This window comes from Anabas testudineus, chromosome 5 (genome assembly GCF_900324465.2).
Source record: "Anabas testudineus chromosome 5, fAnaTes1.2, whole genome shotgun sequence".
NCBI classification, from domain to species: domain Eukaryota; kingdom Metazoa; phylum Chordata; class Actinopteri; order Anabantiformes; family Anabantidae; genus Anabas; species Anabas testudineus.
Genome location: NC_046614.1, coordinates 3804331 through 3830472, shown reverse-complemented (window position 1 = coordinate 3830472; position 26142 = coordinate 3804331). Strand labels below are relative to the sequence as shown.

At 43.0% G+C, this 26142-nt stretch overlaps 1 protein-coding gene across 3 annotated transcripts in view; it reads left to right on the top strand.

The window, feature by feature from the left end:
• The window catches only part of cadpsa (Ca2+-dependent activator protein for secretion a), a 174366-nt gene that overhangs the window by 77732 nt on the left and 70492 nt on the right, over nt 1-26142 (top strand). For all 3 annotated transcript variants that reach the window (XM_026344705.1, XM_026344706.1, XM_026344704.1), the window contains exons 9-11: nt 4313-4379; nt 13244-13352; nt 13992-14204. In XM_026344705.1, coding sequence (XP_026200490.1) covers nt 4313-4379; nt 13244-13352; nt 13992-14204 — 389 coding nt within the window. The remainder of the gene's footprint in view (nt 1-4312; nt 4380-13243; nt 13353-13991; nt 14205-26142) is intronic.

Here is a 26142-nt window from a genome sequence, read left to right as displayed (position 1 = left end):
ACAGATTGAAGGTGTGCTTCAGTCATGCTGCATTGTTTTTTAATGTTTCATGAAGAAGAGCTTCATGAAACATCATGTTTTTCTGGTTAATGCCAACATCAAAGTATCAGTGGTTTGCTGTCTCAGTTGTCTGAACTGAAATAGCTTCTAAGGTCTGCCTTTTTGAAAGCTGAATAGGTCTAAACCACAGCTACACAAAGCACTTGTTTAAGGTTATTCCTACCAAAGGCTGTTCAACCAATTACTATTTTTCTAATAGATTCTAATTGTATTTGTGTTATTAGGTTAATCACATTGTGTTTGTACTGAAGGTTACATAGCAGTGTGAAAGGTTGTCTGTCTCTGTATGTCTGCCCTGCGATAAAAGGGGAAGCCAGAGTACCTGGAGACTACCCCCACAGACACATGAAGAACATGGAAAAGTGGCACGCTGTTGGATTTAAACACAGGTCCTTCTAGCTGTGAACTGACAGTGCTATACCACCGTGACACTTACTGTAGGTCTAAAATAAAATAAAGAATATTATTTAAAACAGAGACAAACTGAAAATACAGCAATCTGCAGTTCAATCAGGTTGCACTGGTAGTCCAGTTTCTCCAAGATGGCCCCTCCTCAAACTGCCACCTTACTGTGGTGGAGGGGTTTGCGTGTCCGAATGACCCTAGGAGCTATGTTGCCGGGGCTTAAGCCCCTGGTAGGGTCTCCCAAGGCAAACAGGTCCTAGGCGACGGGCCAGACTAAGAGCAGTTCACAAACCCCTTATGATGAAAATTAAATGAAGGACTGTTACGTCGCCCGGCGAGCGCTTGGTGGCCGGGATTTTCCCCATGGGACCCGGCCGGGCTCAGCCCGAAGGAGCGACATGGGACCGACTTCCTGTGGGAACACCACCTGCAGGAAGGAGCATAGGGGGCCAGTGCATTGTGGTGGCAGCCGTGGGGAGGTGCCTCGACGACCCAATCCCTGGACAAGGAATCTGGCGATTGGGACATGGAATGTCACCTCACTGGGTGGAAAGGAGCCTGAACTTGTGTTGGAGGTTGAGCGGTACCGGCTAGAGATAGTCGGGCTCACTTCCACACATAGTCTGGGCTCTGGAACACAACTCCTTGAGAGAGGTTGGACTCTCTTCTACTCTGGAGTTGCCCTTGGTGAGAGGCGGCGGGCAGGTGTGGGCTTGCTTATAGCCCCCCAGCTCAGCTGCCATGTGTTGGAGTTTTCCCCGGTGGACGAGAGAGTTGTTTCCCTGCGCCTTCGGGTAGGGGATAGGTCTCTCACCGTTGTTTGTGCCTACGGGCCAAATAGCAGTGTAGAGTACCCAGCTTTCATAGGGTCTCTGGAAGGGGTACTGGAAGGTGCTCCGACTGGGGACTCTGTCGTCCTACTGGGGGATTTCAACGCCCACGTGGGCAATGACAGTGACTCCTGGAGGGGCGTGATTGGGAGGAACGGCCTCCCTGATCTGAACCCGAGTGGTGTTTTGTTATTGGACTTCTGTGCTAGTCACAGTTTGTCCATAACGAACACCATGTTCAAGCATAAGGTTGTCCATCAGTGCACGTGGCACCAGGGCACCCTAGGTTGGAGGTCTATGATCGACTTTGTGGTTGTGTCATCTGACCTCCGACCATATGTCTTGGACACTCGGGTGAAGAGAGGGACTGAAATGTCAACTGATCACCACCTGGTGGTGAGTTGGATCCGATGGCGGAGGAGGGAGCTGGATAGACCTGGCAGGCCCAAACGGCTGCCCTTTGTCACCGATCCTGTTCATTATTTTTATGGACAGGATTTCTAGGCGCAGCCAGAGGTCGGAGGGAATCCGGTTTGGGGATCACAGGATTTCATCTCTGCTTTTTGGAGATGATGTTGTCCTGTTGGCCTCATCAGACCGGGCCTCATCAGACCAGCCGAGTGTGAAGGGGCTGGGATGAGAATCAGCACCTCCAAGTCAGAGGCCATGGTTCTCAACCGGACAAAGGTGGCTTGCACCCTCCAGGTTGGGGGGGGAGATCCTCCCTCAAGTGGAGGAGTTTAAGTATCTTGGGGTGTTGTTCACGAGTGAGGGAAAAAGGGAGCGTGAGATTGACAGACGGATTGGTGCATCGGCAGCATTAATGCGGTCGGTGTACCGGTCCGTCGTGGTGAAAAAGGAGCTGAGCCGAAAGGCAAAGCTCTCGATTTACCAGTCAGTCTACGTTCCTACCCTCACCTATGGTCATGAGCTTTGGGTCATGAACGAAAGGACAAGGTCGCGGATACAAGCGGCCGAAATGAGTTTCCTCCGTAGAGTGGCTAGGTGCACCCTTAGATAAAGGGCGAGGAGCTCAGTCACCCGGGAGGAGCTCGGAGTAGAGCCGCTGCTCCTCTGCATCGAGAGGGGCCAGTTGAGGTGGCTTGGGCATCTGTTTCGGATGCCCCCGGGACGCCTTGTAGGGGAGGTTTTCCGGTCATGTCCCACCGGGAGGAGGCCCCGGGGAAGACCCAGGACACGTTGGAGGGACAATGTCTCTCGGCTGGCCTGGGAACGTCTCGGTGTCCCCCCGGAAGAGCTGGAGGAGGTGTCTAGGGATAGGGAAGTCTGGGCATCTCTGCTTAAGCTGCTCCCCCCGTGACCTGACGCCGGATAAGCGGATGAGAATGAATGAATGGCACTTCCATGTCAACGGTTGCAAGAAGTTTTGCTGTGCCTCTCAAGAGCATGAAGGACATACCATTACAGCTGTTGCAGCAGGAGAATGGCTGTAGCCCATGACCCTATGAAGGTGGCATGAGGTTCTGATGTCCTCTAGAGTTTATTTAAACTCAAACCTATGTGGGATGTTTGACATTCTTGAGCAGTAGAATGAGTTCAGTGGTTACTGTTGCCAGTTTTGACAGCAGTGCTGGTTACAGTGTCAACCTCATAAAGAGCTCTGAACTATAAGGCATATTGTGGAAGGAAAGAAAAGTCAACCTCACACACACTTTATAGCATGCTTGTGTGTTTGTTGCTCCGAGGAGTTGTATGTCCGCCTTCTCTTCCTTGTTCCCTCCATCTCTTCCTTGTTCCCTCCATATGTTTTCTTTTGGGGCTTTGGAGAGGCTGCTGGGGTGCTCTGTAAGATCCCCATAAAACCAGTGTTATTGGTTCCACCTTATGTGTCGCCTTGTGGATGCTGGATTATTAAGGACGACAGGCAGACGCAGTTCTGAGAGGAACCATGGGGAAAGGCAGAGTGAGGCAGACTCTGGTACGCTAACTAGGGACACCCACAGCTAGGAGCAGCAGAGGCAGATCAAACTGGGGTCCCCACCCTCAGATGTTCTTTTACAATAAAAGCCCTCTTTCCATTCCGTGTCTCTTTGCGTCATGTTTTAATGTTAAAATGCAAAGGAGAACTCAACAAGGCTGCCTGTCCATGAGATTTCCCCATGGGATTAATAAAGTATCAATTATTAATTATTATTTGTAGTAGTATTAATAATTCTCTGCAGCTGGTATGCACTTCATTCAGTTTTTGTGACTATGTCTGTCTACTATAGAAATGTCATGTTTCTGATATTTTAATATTGTTGGATAGTCACGTTAATTTTTATTTCTATGCCATATTAAATATGCCATGACAATTCAAGTTGACTTAGAACAGCATGAGAGCAAATAGGTCAATATAAAATTATAGCCAATAAAAATATCATCCACTGATGTTAAAGGTTGCCTCATTGACTTTACAACCTATTCCATAATGACACCCTCTAGCCTGTCATTAGACATTAACTCAGATAGGGACATATAGGGATACAAATAAGAGCCCTCTTTTTCACATGACATTAATTGGAGATTGAAGCATGGACCAGTTTTTTCAGATCTTGCCAGAGTTATGAATCCTCTAACTTGTATGTACAGTATATTGTCATGAGCACAGCCCAAAATTCACTACATGCATTAGTTATTGACTGTTTCTTTGACATTTTTCAACATAGTTTAATACCATGAATGGAAGAATGACTGTATCACAACGACAGCACAATGAGATGCATTAGAACGCTCAGGGATTCAAACAAATGTAATCATGTAAAATGAAAAATTTACAAATTAATCTGGTTGCAGTAATGACATTTTACCAGGAGATGTCAGTAGACACACATTACCACCTCACAGATGTATGCAGACATGCTGCTTCATCTGGATCTGATATATCATCCATGATATAGCAAGAAATGGAAAGGAGGGAAAAAGCAATTGATTGACTTTTCAATAGTTGTTAATATAAAAATCAGAGTAAGTTAAATCTCTTTTGTCTAAATCCCTGTTTTTTATTTAATTCATAGGTATCTTTGGGCAATTGGCAAAAACGTGTGGAAAAGATGGAAGAAAAGATTCTTTGTGCTGGTTCAGGTAAGCACAGATCATTTGTTTATTAGAAGGATTAGGGTTTTGAGTATATAGTGCCATGACTAAAGTCTTTGCCAAGTTACTTTGCCAGTCATTAAAGGATATGTGGTAACTGTTGCTGTGACAGTTGCAAACCTTCACACAGTTCTTAACCTGATGTCAGTGAACATGACATTAAGATTTTTGGCTAGTATTATTCAAAAAATATATATGAAATATATATATATATAAATGAAATGATGAAATGAAATAAATGAAATGCAGCATTGGAACATACATGTATATAACAAATTACCTTCATCCTTGTCTTCTGTTAGTGACAATGTACGTTTGTTTTGCATATGCATAGAAGAACAACAACAAAGCAATTAATCAATTTTTTGCCAGTAAGGTATTTTGATTATCAGTTAGTTGGACATAACAAGACAATCTTTCACCATGTTCTAATGATTTTTCATAGCAATCTGCAGACTAATAAAAAAAGTAAAAGAATTGTTAGTTGCAGCCCTAAAGAGACCTCCACTGTATGTTAATGTGAACATATGATAATTCTGGAAACAATTACAAAGTTGGATCTTAAAATTGAAGGATCTAAAGTTTAAATGTAAAGGTTTGACAATCTCCAATATGTTGAAGTTTCTACAAATGATTGAGAGGGGGTTTTCAGAGAAGCTTGATTTTTTTCCAAATTCTACAACCCTTTAACCAAAGTGTTTATGTCTAGTTAGGAAGTTCTCTCAAACCAAGTCAAAGTTGTCAGTTTTTATTCTGTTTTCGCATACAGTGGCAAGAAAAAGTATGTGAACCTTATGGAATTTCATGGTCATAAACTGAAAATGTGATCTTATCGTCATCTAAATCAAGAGGATTAACAAATAGCATGCCAAAAATAATAACACAAAACAATTCTGATCTTGTATGTCTTTTTTGAGAACAACCATAAAAACCTCATAGTCATAGTGGAAAAAGTATGTGAACCCTTCAAACTTTGAGGGAATTATTCTAAGGGTTCACATACTTTTTTTTCACTAAGTATTTCCAGGTTTTTGTGGTTGTTCTCAACAAAGACATAAAACATCATCAACATTTTTTTGTGTTATTATTTTATTTGTTAATACTCAACTTAGAAGAAGATCAAATCACATTTTTAGACAAATCAATGCAGAAAACCATGAAATTCCAATAGGTTCACATACTTTTTTGCCACTTGTGTTTGTTGCTGAAAACCACACCTTTGTTCAAAGACCTACAATAGAATGTTTGCTCTCTAGACTAAAGTGAGTGCATAGTGAGATCCCTAACCTGATCACACCTAACAGAAAACTATGAGCTGCCTTCATCATCAGCTTTGCTTCCTGACTATAATATTTGTTGGCCACATGTTGTGTGTGCAGTGAGAAAGACAGATGCAGCCAAGCTGTCTTTCCTCGGCTGTCAAAGGAATGATGGAGAAACCAAACAGGCTTTTGTCAGGAGATGGGGGTGTGGGGGTCGGGTTAGTGTTTGTGTGTTTGTGGGGGGCAGCGAAATCTGCCTTTTCCTGGTGGCTCTGCATTAGGAGGTAGACAACAGTGAGGGAGGGGGTGGCCTGTCTCTTGTACGTTGGTTAGAGAATATGTCTCAGAGCTACAAGTTGACAGGGGATTGACAAAGTCGAGTGAACATTATCTAGCCTAACACTTGCAGCTAGAAAAGCCTGACCGCCGCCAACTTGAAGTTTCTCATTGGCTCCCAGCTAAATATATAGCAAGTGACAAATAGTGGTCAATAGACTGCACACTCCTGTGTGTGTGTTTGGCTTTTACATCTGTGTATGTGCATAGATGTTTTTACAAGGAGCAGCGACACTATCTGATTATGGCTCTGCAGAAACATGAAGAAAGTTTCGTAGGGGCAGGGCCTTAAATTTTAAGAAGAGGCCTCTATTAGTACAGAGCCAATTTGAACTATTTTGCAATGTTAAAATTATTAGCTTATGTGCTTAGGGGAGAAAGAAGTGTTAGATGAATGCAGTTCTTTTCAAACTAAATACCATGCTCTTGGCATCAGGACTATATGGGCTGCACTGAAATACCAGGTTTATTTATTGAGACTAAAACCTACCTACTAACCAAGAACTGGTAACAGGTGTAAATCCTGCCACTAATTAAACGCAAACAAAATAGCAGAGCACAGTAGAAAAAGACCCTGCAACCTGCTGACTTCTTTTTAGCTCTGGGGACAGAGTTTTCCTATCCTCTTTGCTCTCCTCTTCCTGTTCTTTACACTTGCCTGTCTTTACTTCCTTCCTCATCCTCCACACTCCCTCTCTGTCCTTAAGTCACCTTCTTCTCCTCCTGCTTCTCGATCAGTTTTTAAAAAGGTCAGCAATTGTGATTTAAGATTCTCCTCCCAGGCAGATTACAGATACCAATGAATGCTGGATTTAAACCAATTGCATACATTACAAATAGCACAATTCAATTCACCTTTAGGTTTACAGGTTTGGTTAATGTCTTCTAATTGAAAGGCATTTTTTTTACATTCTACCAACTCAACCAAGTCCACTTCTTTTCAATTTAACTTAACTAATTTTAACTTGAATTCACTGCAATTAATTTACCCCTTCATTTTGCTTAGTCACTTGAATATTCTAAATGTTTTTTTCTCAGTTAAATTGCATTATACATTTTAACCATACTGACATCAGTTATGGATATGTATATGTAAACCATGCTGTATGAGAATTTTGAGGGCTTATTGAGAACTCTACATTATGACAACATTTGGAAGTTTTTGCTTTTGGCCTCTGAAGTTATTAGTGGGGACATATGCCACATCTAGCTAAATTATCTCTAGTATTCATATCAAAGTGTTTCCTGTAATGATGTGAGCATAAATGACTGAAGCAATCTACTTCTCTCTCTTTCTTCCTTTCTCATTATTTGTCACTGTCTCTCCATCTGTATTTCCTGTTGACTGATAGATGAGTGAGAGATAGAGATAGAAAGAGAGAGAGGATTTTTGGGATGTGGGTGGAGGAGGGTTGGTAGTTTACACTCTGATTTGCCTTTGTGGTATCCTGGAGCTCTAGGAGCTGCTGAAGAGTTAGTCTGGTTCCCTCCGTCTCTCATTTGGCCTTAGGTCTCATCAGAGCTGTTGTGAGGAATCTCATTTGTCACACACACACACACACACACACACACACACACACACACACACACACACACACACACACACACACAGTGGGAGAATGCAGCTGCTGCTATAGTGAGAGCTGCCACTTGCAGCAGCAGAGGTGGCAACAGAAGCGGATTGGCCAGGCCCAGTGATTTGTAGCGACAGGCTGGTATGACTGGCAGCTACAGTAGCAGCAGGCCAGCCACAGTTACTAACAGTCTCAATACACTGTTCCTGTTACAAGCACAGGGAGCAGTCACAAGACCACAGGCATTAACCTAAACCACAGTTACACTGATGTATTGGTCAAATTGGCTTTTTATTAACTAGAAAATACTGCTAGCTACAAACGATACCAACAATATATGAACTTGCATTTTACAGGAGGATAGTCTCATTTTGTTAGGATTGCAGGATATTCAATTCAATTCAGTTTTATTTGTATAGCGCCAATTTACAACAGAAGTTATCTCAAGGCACTTTACAGTGTAAGGTTTAAGACCTCACAGAAAATATTTATACAAAGATTATAGAGAAAACCCAACAATCCCATTTGAGCAAGCTTTAGGCAACAGTGGAGAGGAAAAACTCCCTTTAGAGGAAGAAACCTCCAGCAGAACCAGGCTCATAGTGGGCGGCCATCTGCCTCGACCGGTTGGGGTGAGTGGAAAGAGAAGAGAGAAGAGAACAGCAGGCAATAAGACAACAACAAGCAGCAAGAACATTGGGCAGGTCAACTGGATTCTGGAGATGTACAGCTCCAGGCCGAGGATACCTGCAGAAAAGTACAGGAAGAGTAAGACAGAGAGGAGGAAACACAACTACAGGAGAGAGAAGACACAAAGTTAATGACATGCAATGGTGGCATTTGCATTGATACAGGAGGAAGGAAAGAGGAGAGGAGCTCAGTTAATCAGTAGAGGTCCCCCAGCAGACTAAGCTATATCAGCATAACTAAGAGATGGTTCAGAGTCACCTGATCCATCTCTAACTATAAGCTTTATAAAAAAGGAAAGTCTAGTCTAAAAGTTTAAGTCTAGTCTTAAATGTGGAGAGGGTGTCTGCCTCCCGAACCTGAACTGGGAGCTGGTTCCACAGGAGAGAGGCTTGGTAGCTAAAGGCTCTGCCTCCCATTCTACATTTGGAAACTCTAGAAACCACAAGTAAACCTGTAGTCTGAGAACGTAGAGTTCTGCTTGGAAGATATGGAACTATAAGGTCTTTAAGATAAGATGGAGCCTGATTATTAAGAGATTTATAAGTGAGGAGAAGAATTTTAAATTCAATTCTGGATTTTACAGGGAGCCAATGGAGAGAAGCTAACGTAGGAGAAATATGATCTCTCTTGCTAATTCCAGTCAGAACTCTGGCTGCAGCATTTTGGATTAACTGGAGGCTTTTTAATGAGTCATTGGGACATCCTATTAATAAGGAATTACAATAGTCCAGTCTGGAAGTAACAAATGCATGGACTAGTTTTTCAGCATCACTTTGGGACAGGATGCTCCTAATTTTAGCAGTTTCTCAGGTGAAAAAGGCAGTTCTAGAGATATCTTTGATGTATGAAGTGAAGGAGATATCCTGATCAAAGATAACTCTGAGATTTCTTACAGCATTACTTGAGGCCACTACTAAGTCATCAAGGGTGAGAACGTGATTAGACATAGTGTCTCTGAAATTTTTAGGCCCAAACAGTATAACCTCTGTCTGGATTTAGAAGAAGAACTTGGAGGACATCCAGGCCTTTATGTCTTTTTAGCATGCTTGAAGTTTGACTAATTGATCAGTTTCTCCTGGTTTCATAGATAAGTATATCTGGGTATCATCTGCATAACAATGGAAATTTATAGAGTGTTTCCTAATAATATTGCCTAAGGGGGACATATATAAAGTGAAAGGAAATGGTCCAAGCACAGATCCATGTGGAACTCCATATCTAACTTTGCTGTGCATGGAAGATTCATCATTAACATGTACAAACTGAAATCTATCTGATAGATACGATTTAAACCACTCTAGTGCTGTTCCTTTGATCCCAATGACATGTTCCAGTCTGTGTAATAAAATGTTGTGATCTATAGTGTCGAATGCAGCACTAAGATCTGATAGATACGATTTAAACCACTCTAGTGCTGTTCCTTTGATCCCAATGACATGTTCCAGTCTGTGTAATAAAATGTTGTGATCTATAGTGTCGAATGCAGCACTAAGATCTAACGAGTATAGAGAGAAGACCATTGTCTGATGCTAATAGACGATCATTAGTAACCTTTACCAGTGCTGTTTCTGTGCTATGATGTACTCTAAATCCTGACTGGAAATCGTCATACAAGTTATTGCTACGCAGGTGGTCGTATAATTGCTTAGATACTACCTTTTAAATAAAGGGCAGATTGGATATTAGTCTTTAATTCGCTAAGACCCCTGAGTCCAGAGTAGGCTTTTTGAGTAGGGGCTTGACTACAGCAACTTTAAAAGCCTGTGGTACGTAGCCTATTTGTAAAGATAGATTGATCTGATCTAGTATGGACGTGCTGATCAAAGGTAAGACATCCTTGAGGAGTCTAGTCGGGATGGGATCTATGAGACATGTTGAGGGTTTAGAGGAATTAATTACTGAAATGAATTCAGAATGATCTACGGGGAGGAAGCAGTCTAAGTACGAGCGTGGTCTTGCAGATGAATCTAAAGTTGTTGAACGGTCCATGCTGTATGCAGGGAGGATCTGATCCATTTTTTCTCTAATAGTTGTGATTTTATTTGTAAAGAAATTCATAAAATCATTGCTGCTGAGAGTTGACGGAATACTAGGCTCAACAGAGCTATGACTCTTTGTCAGCCTGGCTACAGTGCTGAAAAGAAACCTAGGGTTGTTCTTATTTGCCTCTATTAATGAGGATTAATATGAGGTTCTAGCTTTACGGAGGGCTTTTTTATACATTATAAAATTATCTTTCCAGGCCAGGCAAGATTCATCTAAATTGGTGGAACGCCACCTCCTTTCAAGCTTACGTGATTTCTGCTATAAGCTACGGATTTGTGAATTGTACCATGGAGCTAACTCCCTCTGACTCACTAGCTTCTTTTTCAGAGGAGCAACAGTATCAAATATTGGTCCGAGTGAAGCAGCATGACTATTAACAAGATAGTCCACTTGTGCTGGATCAACGTTAAAATAACTGCCTTCCTCTGTGTTGGTACATGGGTCTGAAATAAAAGATGGAATCAGTTCCTTAAATTTGTCAACAGCATTTTCACATAAACATCTACTGTAGTGAATCTTATCTGTAGGTTTAGTAAAGTTTGGTAGTGTAAATTCAAATGTAATTAAGAAATGGTCAGATAAAAGAGGGTTTTGGGGAAAAACTTTTAACTGATCAACTTCCACACCGTATGTCAGAATAAGATCAATGGGCTTATTTACATTTTGGGTAAAACCAATGCAGTCTAATAGTGAATTAAATGCAGTGTTGAGGCAGTTATCATCAACATCTACATGGATATTGAAGTCACCCACTATAATGACTTTATCTGCACTAAGAACTAAGTCAGATAAAAACTCTGAGAATTCAGTTAAAAACTCAGAGTAAGGGACAGGAGGACGGTAAACAATAACAAACAGGACTGGTTTTTGATTTTTCCAGTTAGGATCAGAGGGGCTAAGAGTGAGGCTCTCAAATGAATTAAAACTATGTTTAGGTCTGGGGTTGATTAACAAACTTGAGTGGAAGATTGCTGCTACTCCTCTACCCTGACCTGTGTTTCTAGGAACATGCTAATTAATATGACGTGAGGGGGTTGACTCATTCAGAGAGACATATTCATCCTGCTGCAGCCAGGTTTCAGTAAGACAGAATAAGTCTATTTGATGGTCAATTATCAAATCATTCATTAACAGGGATTTAGACGAGAGAGATCTGATGTTTAAAAGTTCACATTTGATTATTGTCTTGTTATTTTGTTCTAAGAGAGGGGTCGTCTTTATTTTTATTAGGTTTTTATGAATAACTCCTCTTGTGTTAGTTTTAGATATAAATATTTTAGGTAGTTGGGGAGCAGACACTGTCTCTATGGGGTTATAGTAGTTTTGGGGGGGGGGGGGGGGGGGGGGGTGACGGGTGACGGCAGTAAGGAAGCTGCAGAGAGGTGTGTAAGACTGCGTCTCTGCGTCCTGGGCTCCACTCTGACATGTCAGGGTTTAGGTCCTCTAATAAAAAATAAGCCATATTTGTAGATAGTTGAGATGCACCATGTAAAGTGGGATGGATGCCGTCTCTTCTAATCAGCCCAGGTTTTCTCCAAAAGGTTCTCCAATTGTCTATGTAGCCCACGTTGTTAGCGGGACACCACTTAGACAGCCAGCGGTTAAATGACGTTATGCGGCTAAACATGTCATCACTGGTCAGATTGGGAAGGGGTCCAGAGAAAACTACGGAGTCCAACATTGTTTTGGCAAAGTTACCCACCGATTCAACGTTAATTTAACTCCTGTGTGAATTATTATCTTACTATATTTACGTTTATCCTTACACAGGAGTTTTAAATAGGACTCGACATCGCCCGCTCTGGTCCCAGGAATACACTTGACTATGGCCGCTGGAGTCTCTAACTTCACGTTTCTGACTATAGAGCTGCCAATGATCAGAGTGGGTTTCTCAGCGGGTGAGTCACTGAGTGGAGAAAACAGATTTGAAACGTGAACCTGGTCGTGGTGAACCTTGGGCGAGTGTCTAGGGTTATGCTTCCTACGAACCGTCACCCAGCCGGCCTGACTTCCCGGCTGCTCGGGAACTGCCAGGGGACAGCTAACAGGAACTATGCTAGCTGGCTCCACACTGGCTACCGGGACCTGACTAGCTGGCTTGTTTTCCACGGTGCGGAGCCAAGTTTTCAAATCACTCAGCCTCGCTTCCAATGCTGCAAATAAACTACATTTAATCCCCTTCTCGCAAAAGGAGGCCGGGGAGAAAATTAAACGTATGACACACTGAGCAAGAGAGAGCAGGAGGAGAAGAGAGAGCAGGAGAAGAAGAGGGAGAAGCAGCCATGGCTAACAGAGTTTAGCTAGCAGACCTCACAACACAAGAAAACAAGAGTATTAAGTATTATGAATGGTCCTTAAGCAACACACGTGTATGTTATAACTCTTACACCAGTAGTGCTTTTCACTAACACAATGAATTTAGTTTAAAGTTTGATAAATTTAGTGAAACAAACAGAGCAACTGAATAGCGAATCAGCGTCGACAACAGGAAAAGATACGATACGCCTACCGTAGGAGGAGCAGCCGAGGATAAAGAGACAGACGATTAGTATGGGAGTCAGAGGTGGCGAAATAATAGTTTAGGAAAAATAGCAAACTTACTAGAGGGTAAGTTTCTGTCCTGTCTTGTTGTATCTGTCTCCTCGGGGGGAGACAAATACAACAAGGGGGGTTGAAAAGATTCGCCTTGACATGAATTTAGTGACATGGATTTATGTTTTGGACAACAAAAAAGAACAGTAAAAATCTTTGTATTATAACATTTTTGACTAAATATAGTTCATCATCATTTTAACAGTTAGACCTGCTGTGTTCTCTAAAAGATGCAGATATGCAGAATTCAATTCAGAATTGATTTGAAAAATTAGCACATTGGTGGATATATATGCATTACCTTCTGAGTCAGCTGATAAAGAAACATCTCCTCTCTTTGTGATTGGTGCAGGTAAGCCAGTACACCTTTGCCATGTGCAGCTACAGAGAAAAGAAGGCTGAGCCTGTAGAGCTCCTTCAGCTGGATGGCTACACTGTGGACTATACCGATCCTCAACCAGGTAACCAGCATAATTTAATGCAGCTGTGTAATGCATGACAACATGCAATTCAGATGCGTGGCACATATGACAATTTATGGATGTGCAAAGTTGTTGTTAAAGCCTTTATACAGCCACAATCCAACCACACTAATGTGGTACACACTTATCATGTGCCCGATTGTGTGTGGACTGTGTGTGTACACAAACTGTACTTGACTTTACATCTCTATCACTCTCCTGTTACTTTCGTTGTGCCGGTGCGGCCATTATTTTTTATTGGCACGTAGATCAGGCAAACATCACAATTTTACAGGGGCAGCTCAATTAAAATGTCTAATCTGCAAGTCAGTAAAACACCTTTAACAGGAATAAAGTATGCTTTGTTACGCACCATAGTCACCACACAGTTCACACTAAAACAAAAGTATGAAATTAAGAGTGTGGACAGATGAAAAGAAAAATGCACTTATTTTTGATTCTTCATTATATGTACTGGAGGTTTGAACTTAGCCCAAAACAGTAATTGCTTTTAGCTCATTTGGTGCATCAGTTTGTGAAAATATATTATTTATTCTGAAACATATCTACACAAATAACAATACTAGATCCTGTTGGCACATAAATTAAGAACTGCTTCTTATTCTGTCCCTACTTCAGGTCTAGATGGTGGTCGGACATTCTTCAATGCTGTAAAAGAGGGTGACACTGTGATCTTTGCCAGTGATGATGAGCAAGACCGTATCCTGTGGGTTCAGGCCATGTACCGAGCAACTGGCCAATCACACAAGCCAGTTCCTCCCACCCAGGTCCAGAAACTTAACTCTAGAGGAGGCACAGCACCACAGCTAGATGCACCAATATCTCAGTTCTGTAAGTTTTCATCTGTCAGATTCTTTAGTAATGGTGTTGGTCTATAAATACATATTTTTTAATTTTATAAATTGAAGTAAACTTTTTTTCACATATTTCGATTGGTCTAATCAAATGCTTTAAGAATGTTTAGGATTTTTTAGTTTGAAGGCCCTTGACGTACCAGAAACTGGCATCTAAATGTGATAATGAGTGCCAATAAAATTGGCAGTGCACAGTAATGCCACATGTCGTGTTGTGTTTTTACATCAAGATCAGCCATACTGTAGTCTCAAAGAGCTACTACTATAGTTCAAACTATAAAATGTGAATCAATCAGTGATTAAAAAAGTAGATTTCCAATTCAGTGATTTCCATCAACTCACACAACTTCCTGTTCTCTTCTTGTGCTGGTCTGTCTCCTATTGTAAAACTGTTTTCACACTTACATATTAGTTAATGGTGTCATAGATGGTCTTCTTCCTGATCATTTACTGTATACTTTATGTTTTCAACTTATTTTTTCTCTGTGTGCTGCTTCGCTCTTTGTTGCACAACTGCTGTAGTGTTGGTGGCTTTGCTGTGTGTCTTTATGTTTCTCTCTTTGTTCCTTCTTCCTTTCCTTCGTCTTCTTCTTCTTCTTCTTCTTCTTCTTCTTCTTCTAAACCCTGACCCTGCTATCTTGTAGCTGGATTACAGGGTAAGTGCTATCTTTCCCATCCTTCTCTTTCCTCCTTTTGATGTATTTTTTTTTCCTCTCAATAATATTCGTGTTATTTTTGTTATTGGATAGAAATACATAATACATAACACACTACTTTTTTGTATAGTAATTTGCATGCAGAATGATTTGCTTTAGCCACACTTCTGTCTGCATATTTGCCATTTCTACAACAGGAATGAACTAGATTTGTGTGTCACACAGAAGCAGTTTTACAGTGGTGCTTGGATGTTTCTCTGTCTACATAAAAATGACCTAAAACATCATAATTTTATGAGGACTAAAACTAGATAAGGGAACCAAGTAAAAAAATGTAGAATGATTCAATATTAAATAGTTGTGTGTGGCAAATGTATGCGAGGAGAGATTGAAGATAGGTGTTTGAATCAATGGGATGATAATCAGGTGTGAGTTTGGGAGGTTCTACCCTATTCAAAAAAGAGAAAGTGTTAACTATCAATGTCTTATATTGACAACCCAGTTTTGTAGTGTCTCATGACTTGAATAAAGTGGATTTTAGAAGACCTTAAAAGTTGTTGATGCTCACCAGGCTGGAAAGGGATATAAAATAATTTCTAGTTTGGACTCTATCAGTCAACTGTCAGATCATGTACAGTGCCTATAAAACATATTCATCCCCTCAGATGTTTCATCCTTTTTTGACATGATAAATTAATCATGGTCAATAAAAGCTGGAAACTTTAACAAAAGAATTTCAGCAAAATACCTCATTAATGTCAAAGTGAAAACAGGTTTCAACAAAGTAATGTCAATTAAATAAAAATATATAAGGTGAAATCAGTGTTTGCATTAATATTCACCCCCTTTAAAATGTCTGACCTAATCTAATAGAAGTGCAGATATTTGAGGCTAGTAGTCCCACAATTAGTGAAATAGGGATCACCTGAGTGCAGTGAATGTGTCTCATGTGATTTCAGTATAAAGAAACTTGTGTCTGGAAGGTCTGGTCACTGAGTTTTCAGTATTCCTGGCTACCATTACACCATGAAGACAAAAGAACACTCCATGCAACTCAGAGAACAGGTCATTGAAAAGGTAGCAGCATCATGCGGTGGGGATGCTTCTTGGCAGCCAGCCCTGGAAGGCTTGTTAAAGTAGAGGGTAAGATGAATGCGATAAAATATAGGACAGTCCTTGAGGACAATCTTAATCAGGCGGCAAGACTACGGCTTGGGAGAATATTTCTTTTCCAGCAAAACAATGACCCGAAGCAAAGCAACACAGAAATGGTTTACTGACAACAAGGTGAATGTTCTGGAGTGGCCGAGTCAAAGCCCAGACATCAATATAATCCAATAGAGAATTAGTGAATGGACATGAAAAGGACTGTTCTCACCCGATCCTCATGCAACCTGACAGAGCTTGAGCAGCTTTGCAAAGAAAAATAGGAAAAATTTCAGTGTCCAGATGTGCAAGCCTAATTGAGACTTCTTCACACAGACATGCTGTGATTGCAGACAAAAATGCATCTACTAAATACTAGCGTAAAGGGGGTGAATATTAATGCAAACACTGATTTCACCTTATATATTTTTATTTAATTGACATTACTTTGTATAAACCTGTTTTCACTTTGACATTAATGATGTTCTGAAATTCTTTCGTCAAAGTCACCAACTTTTATTGACTATGATTGATTTATAATGTCAATAAAATGATGAAACATCAAGGGGGTGAATACTTTTAATAGGCACTGTACAAGATTGGAGAATATTTGTAATAGCCACGGAGGGATGGTACAAGAAATCCCAGGGTAATGTCAGGAAAAGGCCTTTTATTTTATGACTAATATCGTGAATCATGAATGTTCATGAGTCCATTATTCAGAGAAACAGTTACCATGGTTAAGTGGTGGTTAAGCCAAAGGTTTGCTGTTCTGTGGACAGATGAGAACAAAGTAGAACCTTTTGGTTATGACTGACAATGGTTCCCCAAGGGATACTGATCCCTTGAAAAATGAGATCAAAGAAAAATAAACTGTTAGAAGAGAAGAAGGAACATTGGTAAAGCAGGAACACTACAAACTATTTGGAAAGGGAAACAAAAATCACTCTATAAAGAAAGGAAAAACACTCACTAGAAATTTGGTGGAACTAAGAACAACAAACACAGCACAAGGCTGGACATAACATTAATTCCAATGTAACCTAGAATTTGGGGGAACCTAATAAACAAAAGACACTGCAAAAGAAGAAAGTAACAATACTAAAGAATACCCTAAGATTTTTACCGGCCCCATCTGGACACCCCTATGAAAATTTTATGGGGGCGCCCACTGGGGGCCACTGTTGAATGGAGTGTTGTGTTTGATGACAAGCAAACTCTACATTCCTGCATATGAACGGTTTCCCATCTGCGAAACATGGTAGTAGCAGGATCTGTCTTTGTGCTTTGCTGTCTCTGGACTAGGATAGCTTGCTGAATCTGTCCATTAACTCAAACTTAACAGGTATATCAGACAGCAAGACAATGACAATTCACAAATTGTTCTACTAAAGAATGGATAAACGTCAGGTCATACAAATTTCTGAAGGTTCACATCAGACATACACTGGAACCATGAACATATGTAGACATAACCCAGGTGAGCTGCATGTGAGAACAGTGTATAAGTCCCAGACGTTACCCAGGTCGGTGTGTTCTCTTCTGTTTCATGTCATGCCTCTAGCACGCTGTTCACAGGCATCATTTTCATGGGTAGATGATTCTTTTCATCCATTTGTATTCAATACAAACCAATTTTAATATTACACAAAGTTACCCCAAGTTAATATTAAAGGCAGTTTAATAGAACGATTAGTTCTATAAATTTCACTTTTCATGCTTAGATCTGATTACTGCCAACCTGTTGAATCAAGAAATTACTTATATAGAAGCTAACTGACAAAGTGAAGCACACTAAAAGATCTCAGAAACACATCATGCTAAATAAATGTGAGAATTGATACGTATCAATCTGGATAGGTTACAAAGCTATTTCTAAGGCTCTAGTAAACCACAGTGAGAGCCATTATCCACAAATGGAGAAAACAACAATGGTGAACCTTCTCAGAAGTAGCTGGCCTACCAAAATTACTCAACACACAATGAAGACTCATTCAGTAAATCATAAAAGAACCCAGCACAACATCTGGCGATATTCTGGCAGCAAAACCCAGAATTTGTTATAGAGGTGGCCTGCTACTGTTGGGCACCTCACTCCAGCTTTACCAAACCCCAAGAAGAAACTAAGCCTGGTAACTTCAGTCCTGTTCAGCCCCTCTCTGCAGTTAACCCAAGACATTCTGCCACTTATTCTCCCCTTGGTGCTAGTCTTGGCTCCATTAATTGCTGTTCTCCTTCCCCTGAGCCTGAAGACCATCCAGAGACTCTCTTAGCCCTGAAGAAGCCCAAGAGATTTGGGTCTAACTAAAGGCCTAGTCAGAATTGCCACTGACTGAACCTGCGCCTCTGGCTCACCACTCCTCTCACACCCCCTTAGGGCCCAGTCTCCGCCTGTCAGCCCAGAATTTCCTGTTCCCAGGTCCTTAACACCCCCGTTAACTGAACAACCCCAAACGCTCTCCTTACCTGGGGACACGCCTTGCTCTGAAGAGACCAGCTCCAGCAAATGCCAACGTCCTGGTCGAAGACATAAAGCTCCCCAGGAAGGGATGCAGTCTCACCGGCTCCTGTCATGGCTGCGGTTCAAGCAGGAGTTCTTGCTCCAGTTGCGGCAGCAGTTCCCGCCTCACCAGATCCAGTCTCTGCTGTCACCGCAGCGACCCCTCACTTTGGTTTTTTTTTTGGCTCAGTCACATTTTGTGTCTAGTTTAGTTACTTAGTTTTTTCTTCCCTGAATAGTCAGCATTTCCCTCTACACACAATATTTTTGCAATAAACTTTTTTGTAATTTATTTGTTCCTGGCATTTTCATTGGATCCATTACTATCATAATCCTTCATGCATACCTGGGCTTCTGAGTGAAAACTGCACTGCATAGGAACAGTCCTGCGAGTCTAGTTGGATACCCAGTTTCCATGTGTTTAAATACTTATGAGTGGCTATTTATTAATTATACAAGGCAAGACAACACCCAATAAGTAAATAAATAACTGCTTCCTGTGTGCATTTCTGTAAGTGAATTTTCCTGAGTGAGGTTTTGACACAACCACTGGAGTCCCACTGAGTCCCAGCAGCTGGTAATTACGAAGATAAAAGTGCCAGGCCATGAATAATACAGTGTGGTTGCGGCACAATTAAATCAGGCAGCAATCAGCCAATGTTACCAAATAACTACTTTCCAGTTCACACCTGGATCAGCGCAATGAATAATATAACATCATGTCACCCAACCTGCCACCCCCTAACACTTCCACATACACACATACCTGACTCTCATAAAAATACATTAAATATTGTAGAAAGACAGAATGACAAATTTTGGTTTTAAGGAGCAGAGGGCTGAAATTGGTCTTCACAGTTTACTCTGCTTTCTTGTTATATTGTCAATTTGTTTGTATATGTTTTAGAGTTATAAAACAAGGCTGCAAATTTAACTACATTAAAATTTTTGTTCTGTATCTTTTCTATTTACAAATGTCCACATTGACGGATGTGAATTAATGCAATTATGAAATGGAACAGTTAGCTTCACACTTATTTTGGTAATGTAGAAGACAAGTTCAGGTTCACTTTTACTGCCATTCAAAAGCATATATGTTGAAGGGGAGATTGGCAGAATTAAATTAACTTTACTACCACATACCTACTAATTGTTTTCATATACAGTTTACTTGCCCTAGGTAATATGTGTCAGAGAAGCTCTAATGATAGCTGATTAAATGTATTTAACTAATGGCATGTTTCCACTTAAACTCATATTCAACGTTTTGACCTGTAGATCCTCAGAGTGAAGCACAGGAACCATACTAGAAAATCAAAAAAATTAAACTGCATCTGGCTCAGGATGGGTTCTGTTGTGAAATACAATGTGCTTGTTGTGTTCAAGTTGAGTTAGGACATAAATATGTGGCCCATTCAGTACATTAGACGTTTAAACCCACTACAATTGTGTTGAGTTTGAGCTGTATCATGTATGTAGAATCAGAAAATGTATCTCTGTGTATCTACCTACTGGTTTCTAGGTGAGAAACTGGGTATTTTCACACATGTAGTGAAAGATATCCCATAGTTGTTTTTGTCCATCCACAAAAACAAGCCATGTGCTCAACAGCTCTAAATGCTTTTGACCATCAAACCCAGGGCCAGCAGTGTGTCCATTGCCTCCTGGTACCTCTCCTTTGGATCTATAAATGGATAGCAGCCATCAATCATTGTCAGGGCAGTCCTTCCCCAGCCCCAACTGATGGGGGTGACTAATGTCACTGCATGTTACTGTCCAGTCCTCCCGCCTCTTCTCCCACTCACTCACATCAAACAGACCTGACAGGCCACAAGCTACAGACCAAAGGGGCACCACAATGTCACCTTTTTAGATTTTTGGGGGAGGGTGGGACTTGTTGAGGGGACACAATCAGCTCCCAGCATACCGCTCTTTGTTTTGTTTGTTGATTGACAGCTGGGGTGCCTTCATTGGGCAGTGTAGAGGATGTTGGCTGACAAATCTCTTGATTGCTGTGGAGCTCTATATAACCTTTGTTCGCATCTGTCCCAGGTTTGTCTTGAGTGATGAGACAGACTGGGTCCACCCTATCTAGTTAGTAGCAAAGTTAAAATGATGATAATCTCTATTGAAAAATAAAACCTTGTGGAGTGTTTTTTTTCATCATTGTCCGTATATTACCTGTATACTACCTAGGCCACACTCTTTATGTTGCTACTACTTTACTTCGAGAGGATGTTGGAAACAATGTATAAGGGTATTCATCAAGAGGAGGAGCTCTTAAATGAGAAAGTGTGAAAAAATGTAATGCGGTTAATAGAATACGGGCATATCCTGCTGATTTAAGGCCTTTTCTATGTTCTTTATGCCATTTAACATATTAAATGTGTGAATGTGTGAGAACACTTTTTTGCATTTACATCTCCACTCCTTTTCTGAGTATTATCACTGACCATCTTGGCAAGGCTTTATGATTGTTTCCCAGTAAGATACTAAGTTTAATTTATGTGATACATACATTATATTACATTTTGAATACTTGTACCACAAACACACATAATGCTGGATTTCTTGCAGCCATGTTTGGTTCCTGCTTGTTGTGGGCACATTTGACTTCAGTAATTACAATGCATGTTAAACTAGATTCAGGTCTGATCATTGTCTTGGCTATTGCATAACTTTCCACTTTTTTATGTCAAAGAATGAAATAGTGATTCCGGGGTCAACAAACTGCCCTAAAAACCATGAGAAAAAACTGTGACGAGTGGCTGTCTCTGGGATTAAAAAACCCTTTACAACTCTGTAAATTCCTATAGGCAGAAAGGACAAGAATCAACCTGCACCAGAATAACAGGAAGAAAATAGTTTGGAGAAAGAAAGGATGGTATAATGTGGGCTGTAGTGCTGCTAAAAGGTATTTGATGTGACTGTGATTAAAGCAGCAGGATGACTTCTCAAGTGGAAGATCTGGCTAACTAGTCAAGCTTTATTGTCATTCCAACCACATATAGCTGAAGCAGTACATAGTGAATGAGACAACGTTTCTCCAGAACCATGGTGCTACATAAGACAGTAACAAGACAGAACATGGGGCTGAGGACTGCTAAGTAGTCCTAGCCACATAAAGTGCATCCTGTGCAACCTTGTGCAAACAGTGCAAGAACACAAAGAAAAAGTGCAGACAGACATCTGAAGACAGTGCAAAAACAGTGCACAAAACACAAAACAGCAGCGACCAGTAACGGAAATGTACAATTTACATCTGAGGTACTATAAAAACTATGGTGAAAATTATGTGCAAGAACAGCAAAGTCAAATGATTTGTGCAAAATGGAAATATGTCAAATCTAGTGTGTGTGTGTGTGTGTGTGTGTGTGTGTGTCTGTGTGTGTCTGTGTGTGTGTGCTCATATCAGTTTGTTGTGTGTGTGTTGAGGAGCCTGATGGCTTGGGGGAAGAAACTGTTCAAAAGTCTGGTTGTGAGGGCCGTAATGTTCCGGAACCTCTTCCCTGATGGCAGAAGTGTGAAGATTGGGTGTGAGGGGTGGGTGGGGTCGTCCACAATGCAGCTAGCCTTGCGGATGCAGCGTGTGTTGTAAATGTCCGTGATGGAGGGGAGAGAGATTCCAATGATCTTCTCAGCTGTCATCACTATCCGCTGTAGGGCCATGCGATCTGAAACGGTGCAGTTCCCAAACCAGGCAGTGATGCAGCCGCTCAGGATGCTCTCAATGGCCCTTCTGTAAAATGTAGTCAGGATGGGGGGCGGCAGATGGGCTTTCCTCAGCTTCCTCATGAAGTAGAGACGCTGCTGGGCCTTTTTGCTGATGGAGCGGGTGTTGAGTGACCAGGTGAGGTTCTCCTCCAGATGAACACCAAGGAATTTGGTGCTCTTGACGATCTCTAGTGACGCTCCATCGATGATCAGTGGAGAGTGGTCACTCTTTGCTCTTCTAAAGTCAACAACCATCTCTTTAGTTTTCCCAATGTTCAGAGACAGGTTGTTGGCCGTGCACCATGTTGAGAGCTGATGTACCTCCTCTTTGTATCCTGACACGTCGTTCTTGCTGATGAGACCCACCACAGTCGTGTCATCAGCGAACTTGATGATCTGATTCAAGCTGTGCAGTCGTGAGTCAGCAGAGTGAACAGCAGTGGACTGAGCACACAGCCCTGAGGGGCCCCCGTGCTCAGCATGGTGGTGCTGGAGACGCTGTTCCCGATCCGGACTGACTGGGGTCTCCCAGTCAGGAAGTCCAGGATCCAGTTGCAGAGGGAGGTGCTCAGCTTCCCAGTCAGCTGCTGGGGAATGATGGTGTTGAATGCTGAGCTTAAGTCTATGAACAGCATTCGAACATATGTGTCTTTGTTGTCCAGATGGCTGAGGGCCAGGTGGAGAGTAGTGGTGATGGCATCGTCCGTTGAACAATTTGGACAATATGCAAACTGCAGAGGGTCCAGTGAGGGTAGAAGCTGAGACTTGATGTGCCTCATGACCAGCCTCTCTCTGCATCACTTCATGATGATGGATGTGAGTGCAACAGGGCGGTAGTCATTGAGGCAGGAGACAGTAGACGTCTTCGCCACCGGCACGATGGTCGTTGACTTAAGGCATGTAGGAACAACGGCGCTGCTCAGGGAGATGTTGAAGATGTCCACGAGCTGTTCTGGACATTCCCTGAGGACCCTGCCAGGAACGTTGTCTGGGCCAGCAGCCTTCCGTGGGTTGATTATGCGTAGAGTCATCCTCACGTCGGCTGTGGAGAGACAGAGCACCTGATCATTTGAGGGAGGGGTGGATTTCTTAGCTACTGTGTTATTCTTTACCTGTACCTCAAATTGGGCGTAGAAGTCGTTCAGCACGTTCGCCTGTCTGATGGCTCGGGACAGTTCAGCCCTTGCTGTTCTTAAGGCCGTCTTGTCTCCTGCTCTGAAGGCGGAGTCCCTCGACTTCAGCAGCGCATGCACCTTAGCAGTCATCCACGGTTTCTGGGTGGAGCGTGTAGTGATGGTCTTGGAGATAGTCACATCATCAACACACTTGCTGATGTAGCTGGTCTCTGATGATGTGTACTCCTCCAAGTTGTTCAGCCTCCCTGAACATGTCCCAGTCGGTGCACTCAAAGCAGTCCTGAAGAGCAGAGATGGCTCCTGCTGGCCAGGTCTTTACCTGCTTCTGAACTGGTTTGGAGCGTCGGACAAGTGGTCTGTATGCTAGAATTTGCATAACAGACATGTCCCAATTGCTAGATTCCTTGTCCAGGGATTCGGTCTTGGCCTCGGCGGACATCGGCAGCTGTTTCTCGGAGGTCTCGACTCAACGCTCGATAGTCCAGGAATGGAACAAATCTGCCTGCAATTAACTAACTGGACTCCACATTAACTTAAAGACATTAACTATTATATTGGACTGCCTGCTGCCTACATAGCATGTAATCATCCATATGAGGATGTGTTCCCTGTTGAGTCTGGTTCCTCTCAAGGTTTCTTCCTGTTGCCTTCTCAGGGAGTTTTTCCTTGCCACCGTCCCCAGGCCTGGCTCCAGGGTGGGGCCCCAGTGACGCCAATCCGGGCGACGTACCCGACCTTGATTTTTTACTCGTCATAAGGGGTTTATGAACTGCTCTTAGTCTGGCCCGTCGCCTAGGACCTGTTTGCCTTGGGAGACCCTACCAGGGGCTTAAGCCCCCGGCAACATAGCTCCTAGGGTCATTCGGGCACGCAAACCCCTCCACCACAGTAAGGTGGCAGTTCAGTGTCTTGGACACTCGGGTGAAGAGAGGGGCTGAGCTGTCAACTGATAACCACCTGGTGGTGAGTTGGATCCGGTGGCGGAAGAGGAAGCTGGATAGACTTGGCAGACCCAAACGTATTGTGAGGGTCTGTTGGGAACGTCTGGTGGAACCCTCTGTCAGAGAGGTCTTCAACTCCCACCTCCGGGAGAGCTATAACCAGGTCCCGAGGGAGCCTGGAGACATTGAGTCTGAGTGGACTATGTTTTCCACCTCCATTGTCAATGCGGCTGTTCGGAGCTGTGGCCATAGGGTCTCTGGTGCCTGTCGCGGCGGCAATCCCCGAACTCGGTGGTGGACACCGGAAGTAAGGGAAGCCGTCAAACTGAGGAAGGAGTCTTATCAGGCATGGTTGGCCTGTGGGACTCCTGACACAGCTGATGGGCATCGGCAGGCCAAACGTGCCGCAGCCCGCGCGGTCACAGAGGCAAAAACTCGGGCCTGGGAGAAGTTCGGCGAGGCCATGGAGGACTGGGGACATTGTAGGACGGTGGAAGGAATACTTTGAGGATCTCCTCAACCCCGTCGATATGCCTTCTGTTGAGGAAGCAGAGCCTGGGAACTCAGAGGCTGACTCGTCCATTTCCCTGGTCGAAGTCACAGAGGTAGTAGCACCAGGGGTGGATGAAATTCGCCCTGAGTACCTTAAGTCTCTGGATGTTGTAAGGCTGTCTTGGTTGACACGCCTTTGCAGCATTGCGTGGAGATCAGGGATAGTACCTCTGGACTGGCAGACCGGGGTGGTGGTTCCTCTTTTTAAAAAGGGGGACCGGAGGGTGTGTTCCAACTATAGGGGGATCACACTCCTGAGCCTTTCTGGGAAAGTCTATGCCAGAGTGCTGGAGAGGAGAATTAGGCCGCTAGTCGAACCTTGGATCCAGGAGGAACAATGCGGTTTTCGTCCTGGCCGTGGAACACTGGACCAGCTCCATACTCTTACCAGGGTGCTCGAGGGTTCATGGGAGTTCGCCCATCCAGTGTTTTGTGGACTTCGAGAAGGCGTTTGACCGTGTCCCTCGTGGCATCCTGTGAGAGGTACTTCGGGAATACGGGATTCGGGGCCCTTTGTTAAGGGCCGTTCGGTCCTTGTATGACCGGAGTAGGAGCTTGGTTAGCATTGCCGGCAGTAAGTCAGACTTGTTCCCAGTGCACGTTGGACTCCGACAGGGCTGCCCTTTGTCACCGATCCTGTTCATTTCTTTTATGGACAGAATTTCTAGGCGCAGCCAGGGGCCGGAGGGAATCTGATTTGGGGACCACAGGATCTCATCTCTGCTTTTTGCAGATGATGTTGTCCTGTTGGCCTCATCAAACCGGGAACTCCAGCAGGCACTGGGGCGGTTTGCAGCCGAGTGTGAAAGGGCTGGGATGAGAATCAGCACCTCCAAGTCCGAGGCCATGGTTCTCAACCGGACAAAGGTGGCTTGTACCCTCCAGGTTGGGGGGGAGATCCTCCCTCAAGTGGAGGAGTTTAAGTATCTTGGGGTGTTGTTCACGAGTGAGGGAAAAAGGGAGCGTGAGATTGACAGACGGATTGGTGCATCGGCAGCATTAATGCGGTCGGTGTACCGGTCCGTCGTGGTGAAAAAGGAGCTGAGCCGAAAGGCAAAGCTCTCGATTTACCGGTCAGTCTACGTTCCTACCCTCACCTATGGTCATGAGCTTTGGGTCATGAACGAAAGGACAAGGTCGCGGATACAAGCGGCCGAAATGAGTTTCCTCCGCAGAGTGGCTGGGCGCCCTATCACCCTTAGTGATAGGGCGAGGAGCTCAGTCACCCGGGAGGAGCTCGGAGTAGAGCCGCTGCTCCTCTGCATCAAGA